Source organism: Semicossyphus pulcher, unplaced genomic scaffold, assembly GCF_022749685.1.
Source record: "Semicossyphus pulcher isolate SPU_LCO1_2020_fin unplaced genomic scaffold, fSemPul1.0.p SCAF_10, whole genome shotgun sequence".
Classification (NCBI taxonomy): domain Eukaryota; kingdom Metazoa; phylum Chordata; class Actinopteri; order Labriformes; family Labridae; genus Semicossyphus; species Semicossyphus pulcher.
In genome coordinates, this window is record NW_027211604.1 from 15,443,477 (window position 1) to 15,457,987 (window position 14,511).

Here is a 14,511-nt window from a genome sequence, read left to right on the forward strand (position 1 = left end):
TGTAAGCATTGCCAATGTTGGTGAAGACCTTGCTGAATTTAAGTGTTATATTGGTGTTGAATGGTCCAACATGTCCTGAATCAGTCAGAGCCGTGTAAAAGGCCACCTTTGGTTTCTCTGTTAACACAAAAAAAGAAATGCACAGTATCACATTTGGGCTGCACTAGATATGTAATTCTATGTGTATGTGTGTGTGTGCGTGCGTGTACAGTTTAGCACAGGGGTCTCCAACCCTGCTCCTGGAGAGCTACCTTCCTGCATGTTTTAGGGTTCTCCGGACTCTAACACACCTGATTTGAATGATTTGCTCGTTATCAACCAACTGCAGCGTCTCCGGGAATAGATAATGTGCAAAACATTCGAATCAGGTGTGATAAGAGTCCGGAGAAACCTATAACATGCAGGAAGGTAGCTCTCCAGGAGCAGGGTTGGAGACCCCTGGTTTAGCACAATCATCACCTGCATTGTCTTTCTCCAGCTGGCGGATCCTGGCCTTACTAGTGACAAGTTCACTCTGCAGATCTGGAGTTAATGAAATAACAGAGTATAAGAGAACAGCCATCAAAATACAAGAAAATCTACAAGAAACTACTTCAGCTGCTTCTTAAAGCAACCCAAGGATTCTGCAGATCTCATAGACAGGGGAACCGTCAGGGCCCTGTTGGCCCTCAGAGAAGGCCTAAGCATTTAAAAGAACTATATACCATACTGTGCAAAAGTTTTAGGCAGGTGTGGAAAAAAATGCTGTAAACTAAGAATGCTTTCAAAAATATAAATAATAATTGTTCATTTTTATCAGTTTACAAAATGATAAAGGAGTGAGCTGACAAAAGAAAAAGGTTAACTAACAAAAGTGTTAGTGAAATCCTTTTCACGATTAACTTTTAATGAAAAGTTGTATTTAATCAGCAAAGGAAGACCGACACCCAAGCTTAATTTGGGGCAGAAATCCAAGGCTTTTGAGAGGCATTTGAACTGCAGTAATTATAAGTGGTACCCGGGGATGAAAGGTTCAACCAAGGAGCAAAAGCTGTTCTGCTGGGATTGTTTGCTGTTTGTCGCGGAGAGTGGGTCCTTGGCGAGAGATGGATTTTCAGCGCTGTTGCTAGCGTCATAACAGACAGCATTAAGGACGAGGTAAGGGAGGGACCTTTTGTTGCTGTCATTGTTGGATGAATCAACTGACATTAGCAACAGGGCCCAGATGACAGATATGATTCGCTGTGTTTTCAGAGTGGGGTGAATGAGCGTTTTTTCCAGTATGAAGACGTGATAGAGGACAGACGAGCAGAGGCCATAGCCACACGGCTGCTGGAGTTCTTGCGGAGTTGTGGCTGTGTTGACAAAGTGGTCGCGCAGTGCTACGATGGAGCAGCTGTGATGGCATCTGGTTTGAACGGGGTGCAAGCGAAGGTGAAGGAAACCATTCCACAGGCTCTCTGTGGCGCATCAAAACGTACTCGAGGAGCACGACTGGGCATGCCCGACTGTCAGACTTGGCCTTAATATCCATCGGGAAGGAACTGCTGATGAATTTAAAGGCAAAAGATCAGCTGCATGACCCCGCCATTAACCACTTCACCAAAAAGACAGTAGGATGGACTTCGTTTTCCAGTAATGCGAACATCAAAGGGTATTTAAAATATATTAGGCCGCCCTGCCAATTCATTTTATTCTGGCCGCTGTTGCCACTGTTTAAGAGCCAAGGGTTTAAGAGTCACGGTTCGCTACTGGTGGAAGTTGATTCAATAGGGTGGGGGCTAAAACAGCAAAGGAGCGATCACCTTTTGTTTTCCACTCAGAGCGAGGGATGGACTGAAGGCCGAAATAAGATGATCAGAGTGGAAGAGGAGTGGAGTATGGAACGAGGAGATCACAAATGTAGCTGGGTGTGAGGTCATGCAGTGCTTTGTATGTAAGTAACAGGATCTTGTAGTTTATTCTGAATTTCACAGGAAGCCAATGGAGGGACGCAAGAACAGGGGAGATATGGGACCAACGACTGGAACTATGACGACAGTTGCACCTATGCAACTTCCAACACAAGTAAAGTAATACTATAGAAAACAACAAGTCATATAAATGATTTAACCATCAGGTTTGTCAGTGAAATACCTTCATTTTCTGTTTCCAGTTCACTTGTTCTGCTCTCAGTGGCAGTCAGTCGACTTTTCAAAGATCTCAGTTCTGTGGTTTGGACTTAAAAAATAAGACAATTTCGATTTTTAAGCAACGCTTAAAGGATTTTCTAAAGCCGTATAAATAACACACTGACCTCTGTTGTATTGTTCAATAAGTGCGGTTCAGCAATCAGATCGGACACATTTCAAGAAATATCAAGGACAACAATAAAACCATTAACATCAACATTTAGCAGGAAAAGTAAAGAGTCTTTACCAGCATTCTTTGCAATCTCCATGTTCCTCAGCTCCACCACCATGTCTCTTAACTCCTTCACCTCCGCCCAGATGTCAGTGGTTGTTTGCTTCTGCTCGATCTCACCTCCCTCACCAAGACCTCCTTCCTGCCCCCGAGCGCCTGACCCACACAGGCCGAGCAGCAACAACAGAGGACCAAGAACAACCCTCATCGTCCAGCTGCAAGTTTCAAAAGCTGTACAGTTGTAGAGTTGGCCTGTCTTATAAAGTCTCCAAACTAAAGCTGTCTGAATGAATGGGAAAAACAACAAGTGTGTTCTGTTTGATAGGTTGATTCAAGGCCTCATAAGGTTTGATATGATCTCTGTGTTGGTGAGAAAACACAAGCTGCGACAGCTGCTACAAACATTCACAGAAACACACTTATTGAAATGTAATGCTGCAATCTTTTAGTAGGACCGAGGGTTAACTGATTAAATTCAAAGTGGTGAGTAAAAACTTTCCTCTCTCTCCTGTCTTACTGCTTCTCTGATTCTCTCTGACATATTATAAAGTTATATAAAAGCTCTGTTAGAACATTGTGATCGTCTTTTACAAACATTTACTCTCATACATTATTTGGTAAGTCACTGAGGCTCGAGGAAGGTTAATATCTGTTCTCTAGAGCCCTCTAGTGGTGACCAAACACTGAAACTAAGTTTACATCACATGATCCTTCAGTTCACTGAAATAAGGATAATCAGAATGTGACACCCTGCAGCGGATCAAATCATGTATTCATCCTAACCATGGTATAATACTGTAAAATCTCTGAGTGAAGATTTCATGTCATCAAAGCTCCCTAAAAGACAAAGTTCATTTGTATTTCAAAGTTCTTGCTCAGTCTAGATGTCAGAGATAAGCTTTGGGTTTTAACAGATGTTAGCCAAAAAGCAGACCTGCAGTTTATCATACCCTAACATGGCTATGATGATACAACTAAATCTTAATTTCTTTCTGCAAGTACACACAAGCATGCTCTTTAATGTGTCAGATGTAGTATTTCTGAATGCATTCAGATATATATCAGATGTCTTTGTCTCTGTTTGTCATCTGCTGTAGACACACAGTGAAAATATCTTCACATTACATGAACCCTCCTTTTGATAAATGCTATCTGTCTTCATGTTTCACTTCCTTTCATCTGTTTGAAGCAAACATGCCACTGTGTTGATGGAAGAAGGAACACCGTTGAATGTGTGCTCTGTAGCAAGCAGGTTTAATACTGGACTGAATTTGCTTGATTTGCAAACACCTGGAAGACTTGTTACCAACAGTAAATGTAAGTTTTCAGTCCTGATTAAAGCAGGTCCTTTGAGAACACAATAATAATCCTGAAACATTATTGGAGATTCACCCGGATTGAACTACAGCAACATGAACAATGTAAATGTTAATACCTCAGTGGTAAGAGTCTGACTGATGATACATTTAGCACACTTAATCCAGCCCAGTATATTGGTAATCTGGACAATGATGAAGTTATTCTGCCAAAGCAAAACCAACATCACCAATCAGACATCATATTGTCTGCAAATTCAGTCAATGAAATTTGATGAATATTCAAATGCAGGAAGTTCTGTAATATAAATAACCTGCTGGGAGGATTTTTTACCCTCTGCAGTTTAGATGACTGCCTTTACTGACAGAATAAAGCACAAATGTTTCCATTATCTACATCAAAGAAGCTGACAAACAAAAACACCGTCATGTATGTAATCAATGTACGTACACAAAATAACTTGAGGTTACAAAACGATGATAAAGAACCGTTGTTGAGCATGTGAATTTATGTCACTTCAGAGTAAACCTAATCCCTTAAGGTACAACATTGTTTCTGATGTTAAACACGTTCTTATTACTGGACTTGAAGTTTGGCAGGAAAATACCATTTAAGAAAAATAAAAACAAACACTGAATCACAAACAAATCCCTCACAATGACAGAGCTCAAGAAAACGTGTTCGGTGATGTTATTTAAGGATTTATAGCACAAATAAATAAGGTTAAAGATGCAAACTGAAGCATGTAAGCAATGTGTTAATGAAAAAAAGATTTCCACTTGGCAATATAACACATTTACACAAGACCAAGGTTAGCCCCTTCCTCATTTATAGCCCAATCATGGGGGCAAAAATGAGCCAATCACTTGCATCATGAAGGCAGTCTAATGTACCAGTCCAAATAAACAAACATGCAGGATCTCTGGCTGGACATATGGCATCCAGCCTCTCCCTTTATGAGGATGTAATGAGGAGAGTAGTAGAGTTAAAGTTTAACAGTCTCTACATTTGTGAAATGAAGTGCATGCCACTGTCTTTACCATGTGAATGACTACTGAACTTAATGCAAGTTAAAAGTGTGTTTAAAGGTAAACATCAGTGGATATCACAGCTGATATCTCAGGGGAAAAACACGGAGATTCTAGCTGCAGTGATTGTCTCCAACACTAACCCTGAGAAGTACATTAGCTGAGGATGAGAAGCAAACAGGAAAGCGATCATTCTGCTGTGTTTTAAATCAGTCTGGATAAGACAAATGAAAGTAACTCTAATGCTAAAGAACATAAAACCAAATAAAACTCAAATCTTAATAGTACAAAATAAAGTTTAAGGCACATCAACAGTCACGAGTACAAAATACAAAAACTTGAAATGGTTTGTGTACATTAACTATCATGATGAGGCACTAGAAACGATAAAGGCGTCTGTGTGATGTCAGTAAAGGCAAGTTCATGTAACAGCAACAGCAAGCAAATACAGATGAAAGATGAAAACAAAGGTCAACACTGCATTCAACATTTTTATGGTGTCACATCTGGACACTGTCCCTGCACGTCTTTTATAAATTACAATGTTAATTTCCACGTTACAAATCACCATCGAGGGTTATTTTGAGTGTTCTTTTAGTTTGGATCTACTTACCACAATAGCTTGGTAAATGTATGATTAGATATTCTGCCATTTGGTTTTCTTTGAGGTACTATTTTCAAAAGCCAACTCTGAGAATCCCTTTGCTGTTTGGAAAGAAAGTGACCAAAATATTTATTTCCCAATAAGTTATTAATCAAATTACATCTAATGCAGGGAATTTACTCAAAGCCTGTGCATGAATCCTGAAAGAAATGTTGTTAAGGCGTTCATGTCTAACTTGTCATTAAGGCATGATTCTATACCTGACCATCTGACAGATCCCTTAAAAACACGAAAAACAAGCAAATCAAATCTAGTTCACTCATCCATCTTTAGCACCACTTCCTGAATCAGTGTTACACACGTTTAGGTGTTCATCCTATAAAAGAGACGTGGTGCTGTAGTGTTGTAGGTGCTGTAGTGAAGCAGGTGGTACAGCCTAGAGGGAGGCATTGAAGCCAGCTGTAGTAGCTGTTTGTTGTTTAGGATGAATTCAAAGTCTTTCCAAAGCACATCGTCAGGGTGTAGGTCAGTGTCTGTCCATTAGTTTCAGCCAGGTTATTTAACCAAACATTTTGAGAAAGCAAAACGAGCCCTCCTTCCTCATTTTGCAGGACTAGAATCAAACTTCCTCAAAGTAGGCCATCTGAGACATGTACGCAGAGTTTCGCTGCAAAACAAGACAAGTGTCAGCGGTCTGAGTGAAAACAGAGGAGGCTTAAATGACTGTAAAGAGTTTTTGTCCATGGTGTGATTACAACCAGGGATGCACGATACTATAGGCACGTTATCTGTATCTGCAGATAATGGCTTGAAAATGTCAGATATGATATATATATTTTTCTGCTGATATTTTCCGCCAATAAAACAACGCTTAAATTATGCCTAAATGCCTGATGATTCCCGAAAAAGTGTGTGCCTGCACCGCCTGCGCAAAGTTATCAACAATATACAAATAAAGACTAAAAAGTCAAAGACATTCGAGCCAATAAACAGAAGTTAAACTTTCACAACTCTTAACTAGCTTACAGTTAGCTCACATTCTCGTCATTTTACCGGACTCAACATCAAACCGAAAACACACTCGCAGCCAAAGCCGACGCTAACAGAGGGGAACATAAACATCAGTGCAAAATTAACTTACATATTCACGGACGATAACATAATTTTTTTTAAAAAGAGTCCGTCGTGGATCACTAATGTCTCCGTAGTAGGTGCAGTAAACAAGTCCGAGCATGTCTCCCTCACTGCCGCGTTAGGATGCTGCATTCAGGTGCACTCAGAAACGTGAGTGATCAGATAAGTGACCTTTTGTACAACGCCTTTTCCGTAAAGAACGATGTAAGATGTCTGCTTTATTGCAGTTTGTGGCCACTACAATAAGAGTAGGCATGATATCAGTTCCACTACAGGGGAGACTTGATGTTCTTTGCAATTGGGTGGGAAAAAAAACAACCCTTCAGCAAAAAGGGTTGGAAAATATCGGCATATTGAATATCGGCAAAAAATCCAATATCGTGCATCCCTAATTACAGCGTGTGTGAATATCACTGCAGTTGTCATTTATATCTTACATAACTACTGTATTTCATGCACACCTCATTTCAAATGCTTTTCATCCTCCCAACAGAAAATGTGAAAAAGGAACCCTTGAAACTGTTTTCCCCCATTTTTCCCTTCACTTACACAGCTGTTAAAGTCACGACATGTCTTAGCTGGCAGAAACTAGCATCCTATATGTTATTATTTTCAGGTTAAACCGCCACTCAGAAATGCCATCATTTTGGATGGGATTGGATCTATATGTGTCCTAGGAGCTATATGTAAGTTTTAATACTGAAGAAGAAGATCATGTGAAGTGATCATACGTACGTTGCTCTGAGGTAAGTAGACAGGAGGCTCCTGGACGTACCCCCTTGCCTCACTGCGCAGGTTGTAGAGGCCAGCCTGCTGCTGCTGCTCCTCTAACTTAAGAGACTCGATCTCTGTCTTCAGCTCCTTCAGCTGGTCCTGAAGGTGTTTGCTCTTTTCCATGTACTCCAACCTGCATGACAACAAATCATTAACAAGCAGAGCTTAACTGTCTATCCACACTATTGCACAGTGCATCAAACTCACCTCTCTCTCTCAATCTCCATGGACAGTCTTTTCATGTCAGAGTCCTTGAAGTCAAGGCGCGTAGATGCCGATTCATAGGCACAGTCGATTGCTTCAGGAGGAGCAGGGGGAGCAGGAGGAGTAGAGTAGGCTGCTATGAGCTAGACGACAGGCAAACAGATGGCACATTCGTAGAGGTAAAGCACATGTTACAGTAATGCATTACTATCGGTTGCTGTCTTCTTGTTTGGGTTTGGCAACTTTTACTGAGATACAACATGAAATGAAAGCTAACTCTTCCTATCCACCGTTCCGATAAATCAATAAATAAATCTCTTGAAAACTGCACATTGTATTCTTTATTTTATTTTTCTCTGGCAATTATATTAATTATGGAAAACATAAGAAATCCCTCACTAATAGAAATAAAAAAGTCCAGCGATGGAATAACAACATCCCTCTCTAAAACAGCTCATTAATTGCATTTAAAAAAATCACAGATTTGCGTTTCTTGCACTCTTGCTTGCACACAAACCTGGAGTTAAATTTCAGAGAGATTCAGTCACGACCTTCTAAAAAGATCCAGTCTGCATTCATTCACAAAAAGAAATGATGAAGGAATTACAGAGTGCACAAAGGAAGTGATTTGATCGTCACCGTACAGGGTATGTTGTTTTTGTGATCTCCAGCAGCTTCTGTTTGGCTCTCCGCTCAGCGTCCTTCGCCTCAGTCAGGTCTTGTTTCAGGTGATCTGCCTCCTTCAACCTGGAACCAGAGGTTTAATTCAAAGCTGGTGGAAGACACTAAGTGTTTCTGGTTTAATATGCGGTGAATACTTAGGAGAAAGTAGAACACTGTATATGTTAAAGGTGCACTTTGTAAGATTTTACATATGTTAATCATTTTTTATTGCTAATGTCTGAAGGGATAGTAGAGGAACTGAACAACTGAGACCTTCCCCAACTTATTCCATTGCCTCTAACAGCCTGCGGGCTGATTCCTATGTAAAGCACACTGGACGGTTTTTCCATTTCTAAGAAAAGGATGTGACGTATATGCACGCTCTCCTCTCCTCACTCATTCTCCGTCCCTACAGTCAACCGTGTGCAACACGAGACGACGCTAGCTGTTAAATGCAGACGGATAATGCCAACAAACGACCGGCACCCACACACCAACACAGCAACACAAAGCCCAAGCAAGAATAAAAAAAAGTTTTATCTAGTGAAGCCCGTCTGGCCAAACAGGAATGTGACCGACATGGGGGAAAACTAGCGTCAACATCGGCAGGGCATGCGAATCATGGAGAGACCTTCGATTGGGATCAAAACAGACCCAGAACTGGCTTTCTTGCTACACGTTGTAAGCTTGTTGTTAGCTCTGTAGTAAGTAAAACATATTGTTGTCACAGAAACGGCAACTTGGCAGCTGGGATTGACTGAGTAAACAAACAGGCGTAGATTTAAATGTAATAGGTAATGGTCTTTATTAACTATTAAACACACATATGGATGGATGGATATGTTTGTGCACATGCACGTTCTAAGCAGCAAAACTGTACATACATTGCCATCAAAGGAAAGAGGAAATACTTTAATTTAAAGAATCTAGATAAATCCTACGTGTCGACAGCTGGTGGCGGTAACGCGCCACATTTGGCTCCAATCCGCCACTAAAACACAACAGAAGAAAATGACCAGCCAAGTCAATAGCTAAAGTGGCTAGCTTCGGCGTGCTAGTCACCAGCCTCGGAAGCTAATGACTAGCCTAGCTAGTAACCGATCCAACTTCCTCCGATGCATCAGTTCGATCCGACCACCGTTCAACAAACAAACAAGCATTTTAAAAGTAGTTTTCTTCTCCTTTTGAGGACAGACCTGACAAAGCTTCAATTTTACTTTTTACTAATACGCATCATGATGTTGAAATTTCAGCAAAGGTAAATGGTAAATGGTAAAATGGTAAATGGACTGTACTTATATAGCGCTTTTCTAGTCTTTGCGACCACTCAAAGCTACTTTTACACTACATATCACATTCACCCTTTCACACACTGATACGTAAATTGCCCAACTGTCAACGTTGGCTATGCCACCGGGAGCAATTTTGGGTTCAGTGTCTTGCCCAAGGACACTTCGACATGTAGCCTGACGGAGCTGGGGATCGAACCTCCAACCTTCCGATTGAAAGATGACCAACTCTACCACTGTGCCACAGCCGCCCCAAAAGACTCGTTAACTACAGTACATCACGAGAAAAACGGAATTGACTGGAAGACCTTTATGCAAACCGCTGGCTACATGCCTGGCATGTTCATCGTTGTCCCCAGAGGCTTTATCGCCGTCAGACTATAGCTGATGGGATCCGAGATTGCGTTGAGGGTAATGCAGGCAACAGGTTTTGACAAGAAAGAAGAGTTTGTTGTAAACGAAGATTAAATGCTTTTATCTGAATTAGGGGAAAATCAAGGCGACGTCAAGAGAAACTCTTTCAGCATAAAAATCAACAAATGTTTTGCATGTCGAAAAACTGTTAGTGATGTAATAAATAACACTCATCAAGATAGTGTCATACCTCCTCTCAGACTGCTCCACCAGCTTGACAGCAAGCTGCTCTGCCTCCCTCATCTTCTGCTCCATTAGCCTTTTCTCCTCCTTGGTCTTCATGGCGGTGACCTCTAACCTCTGCCTATCCTGCTCAGCTTCTGCAGCTTTGTGGGCCAACAGCTTGGCCTCCTCCTCGGCAATCTGAGCCTTCTCTGCCAGCAGGTCTGCCGTCTCCTCAGATCGCAGCTAGAGAAAAAACATTGTTACATTTAAAAATCTTATTAAGTCTAAAAACAGAAACATTGTGAGAGAGTCCAGGACTTAGACTGATGGAGGAAACTGGCTCGATAATGAAAACAACATAGTTTCATAACCACATGGTTTACTGTTTTTATGGGACAATTTCTGTCATGATTTTTGTCATTTAATGAACAGGTGGAGTGTGAAGCTTGTTGCCTTTACATGAGCTTATCATAATGTTCAACAATTATGCTATTTCGAGGATGAAGAGCTCACCAGTGCCTCGTTGGCCAGTCTTGCCTCATCCTGCAGCTGGAAGAGTCTTCGCTCCATCTCTTCTTTTGCTCGTTCTGCCTCCTCCCTCATCTGTTTTTCCCGAGCCAGAATTTGTCGTTCCATCTAGACAGCGAGTAAGAAACACAGATTTGGTTAAGACAATCAACCACGTTCAATTAATTATGTACGAAGAGTGTCTTTCCTGTCTTGTTTGTTAGTCTCATTGCTCCAGTGGAGCTGAAAGAGCGCTGACCTTCTTACGAGCCTTCTCCTCTTTAGCTTGAGCCTTCATCTGCTGCACTTCAATGGAGTCCACCTTCCTCCTCCTCATGAACAGATCATGGTTGCCGATGCACAACTGCAGGATCTAGAGATACAGGCAATACAAACCAGCAATATATTATTTCGCATCTCTCTCCTATAGCTGTGTTGTAGTTTAACATTTGCTTGTACAAAGAGTTAAACCAACCAGTTTGTTGACTCGCAGTTGAGATGAGTAGAACTTGAACACATCCTTCTTCTTGTCCAGAGGTTTGATTGTGAACTGAAAAAATGGGAAAGTTATAAAGTTTATTTCTCCTGCACTCCTGACATTATCCTTTAAAGCATCGTTTCAACAGACAAGACAACCACGATGCCTTTACGACTTTAAAGCCAATTGGTTTGAGGGAAAACGCTTCACTGAAAGGTTGCAGGTTCATGAACAGCTTTATGTGATGTTGCGGCACACTCTTTATCTAGTTCTTCCAAAATAACAGGAAACTCTGAATATCCTGACCAAAGGCAGACAATCCACCACTTGTTTTTACCTCCTTTTCACTGTAAGAGATGTTGCGGATGCCGCTCCAAGGAAAGGACTTGTTAGGGTTGAGTTTGCTGTTGGGGCTGTAGATGTGAAGGCCCTGGGCATCCACTCCAAGTAACAGGTCTGTGTCCCTCTTATTTTGCTGTTAATGGGATGTGTTAAACAGAAATGTAAACCAAAGTGACAGTAATGCTTGTGGTTGTTTGTAAAGTTGATCTATTTTGACAGGCAGGATGAGGCAGTATTTGTTTTTACACTCACAGTGATGGCAAAGTAGCTGACACCGTACATCTCGAGGTCCTGAGCAATTTTTAGGTATTCCATCTCAGCCTCATCCCTGAGTGGATGGTGGGAAAAAAGGAGGAGAAGGTGAATTAATAATAATCCAGGATTACACCTTTTGTGAAGGTGTTAACTTTTCTTTACATGCTGGATTTCAGAAGCCCCGCTGGCTTAGTCCTACCTGGCAATGCCTCTGTGCTCTGCGTACCAAGCTGTAATCTTCTCCTCCCACATGTCAGCTGTCATTTGGTATTGCATTAAAACCTGGGAAACAACACAGGATCACAGGAAGAAGATTACACACTGTGTGCACACACACAAGCACACAAACGTCAGCTAAATGTTGTGACAAAGTAAACCAGTCAGACAATTAAGTGAAGACAAACAAGTCAACAAGTTTTTATTAGGCTTCAGTATATAGTCAAATGTGCAGAGCGTACACAACAGTACAGTACACTTACTCTTTTTGGCAAAAGCTCATCTTGTGCCAAAAAACCCGGCTTGTGAAAGTTTGGGTCATAGTCCCCATACTGTGATTTAGATTGAAGGGCAGACAGTGGAAAATGAGAAGGGGAAAAAAAACAAATGTATGTGGATGTTAATTTTTCAGATAACAAAAACATATCGTTCAGTCTAACTGGAAATAATAACACAACATATGTAGCTAGAAATAGCAAAAAGGACCGGGCTTTCTCACCTTGGCTTGGACCGCATACGAGGCCAACAGAACAGATGCTTCAGGGGAACAGAATATCTCTTCATCTAATATCTGTTTCTTCACCTGTACAAGAGTTTGAGTGAACCAAGGTAAGTTTTCAGTTTTCTTCAACATTTGACCTATACTTTAAATCTGTTACCAAAGTCTGAAAAAAGTACAAATGACGAGTAGTTTAAGAAAGGGGTTATTGTCTAGACTACCTGTAAGAAGAAGAGGTGTTGAGTTATTTCTTGGACCAGCTCTTCTTCTACTTTTTCTGGGAAGAATTTAGCCAGGAAATGAAATGTTATGGGAGAGTCCTTGGGAACCTCCTGATCCAAGACCTTAGTGGAGAAAAATACAGTAAGAGGGAAAGGGCACAATAATATTCTTATCTGACCAGACATTTACTAAAAACTGGAATACAATGTCATGAGCAGTGTCTGTAATTAACTGCCTGCAACACACTGAACAAGTAGGCAATGGAAGGCCTCATTGATGAGCTCCTAATGTATCATTTAACTGTAAACAAGTAACTTATCAGGCAAAATATGTGCTGTTTTTTAATCCTCATTGAACAGTTGACAGTCGCAGGTTCTGTCCTTCACTCACCCGTTTCTCTGGCTTCAGCCAAGCATAGGTGTCCTTCACTGTGTACCTGAGTCCAAAGAACCAGGTCTCCCTCAGACCAACAGTGCGACACACCAGGTCAAACAGGTCTTTGCCTTTCCACTTCACCTGAGAAAATTAACGAGTGGTAAAAAGACCAGTTAGTTAACCTGCTGAAAACAGATGTGTTGGTTTGCAGCTGCTGTTCTGTAACCATTTCTGGAAGCTTTTAAAAGCAGCCCACATTTTAACTGATGAAGGCAATGGTAAAATATTGATGTCACTGATTTACTGGCAGGGTTTCTTCAGATGTTTATGGTGGAGGTGGGCTACCTTGACTAAAATGAAGACCAATTTCAATAACCTTATGAAAAAAAAGTATACAATTTGATGAGATAAATATATGTGGTATATATGAGGTAATATTGTCTGTCAGACTGTCATTTACTTACTAAATTGATCACAAGATGAGGTGCTAGGCAGCTTACGATGTATATTAATTAAATAATTTACAGGGGGAAAGCCCAACTCATGCTTTTCCAAGAAAGTTGTAAGATATCTTTCAGTCGGTATGTCTCTCACATGGCAACAATAAATGGTTATTTGTAAAGAAACATGCTCAACTCTTTTCTCGTTCTTTCACAATATTGTGCTCAGATGGCAGAACTTCAAATCTGATAGATAGAGCATCTAAAAATATAACATGACCTGAGTAAAATAAACATCTATCTAATTTTCAACGCCATTTCAGTGGCCTTATCCATGAATCTAAGAGATCTAATTTCATGTAGGCTAATAAATAATCAAACATACACATGCAATTCATGTCTTTACATTGACAGAGACATGGAAATGAGACACTCTTTCATACAGAGAAAGATAAAGCATTCTTCACGCTCAAAAGTTGAATGAATAAATAAATACCTCACAGCTGAACTCCATCTCAGCATCCATGGTGATTACTTTGACTTTGAAAGTCTTGGGCTGTTTCTTCTTTAATCCCAAAATGGACATTTTGAGGCTGTTGCGTTCAAAGATACCTGTGGAAAAGTGGACAACTTAAGTATTCCAGTGGTAAAACTTTCTTTCAGCACAAAACGTGACATTTTCCAAGTGAAAATGTTGATGCGTTCTGTCTGTTATTGGATCTGGGAGTTAGCCGTAGCTTTCAGGCGATAAGAACTTAATGTTTTACACGGTTTTCCGGAAAAATATCAGCGTCTCCCTAGTTAAATGCAACATGCAGCTGAAATGCGGATGAGGCCCATTACCAGCGGTCAAAGTTTCAAACTTCTGCCGTCCCACAAGGCTCAGAGGAGGCTCGGCTTTTTGTCAGGGAGACCAATGCTTGGCTAACAGCGTTAGCTTTCACGCTATGCCACGAAAACGGACCAAAACAAGTTGTAGAAAGAGCGGAACTTTTGAGAGTTCTCCATGATTAAATGTATCAAACGAAATGACTTTGTAACTATTAAAGTTGCTTTAAATAGCACTTAGAAACAACTTTTCAAACGTCACCGATAGCTACGCGCATTAGCTGGTTAGCTTGCTCTTTAATATCAGGAGGACTTTCCAGAAGATTTTTTGTTTTGACTCCTCTATACTCTACAGGTGGGAACACGAATAGCAGC

At 40.8% G+C, this 14,511-nt stretch overlaps 1 protein-coding gene across 1 annotated transcript; it reads right to left on the minus strand.

Moving 5' to 3' along the window:
- Positions 1-4,119: 4,119 nt before the first annotated feature.
- Positions 4,120-14,432, minus strand: nf2b (NF2, moesin-ezrin-radixin like (MERLIN) tumor suppressor b). Its single transcript, XM_069666241.1, has 17 exons — positions 14,152-14,432; positions 13,805-13,920; positions 12,884-13,009; positions 12,493-12,615; positions 12,272-12,355; positions 12,036-12,104; positions 11,756-11,838; positions 11,554-11,629; positions 11,297-11,434; positions 10,957-11,031; positions 10,741-10,854; positions 10,488-10,610; positions 10,000-10,217; positions 8,088-8,190; positions 7,447-7,586; positions 7,201-7,372; positions 4,120-5,998 (listed from the first exon to the last, which is right to left on the minus strand). The coding sequence occupies exons 2-17, from the start codon at positions 13,892-13,894 to the stop codon at positions 5,951-5,953; spliced, it is 1,782 nt and encodes a 593-aa protein (XP_069522342.1). The 5' UTR covers positions 13,895-13,920; positions 14,152-14,432; the 3' UTR covers positions 4,120-5,950.
- Positions 14,433-14,511: the final 79 nt, after the last annotated feature.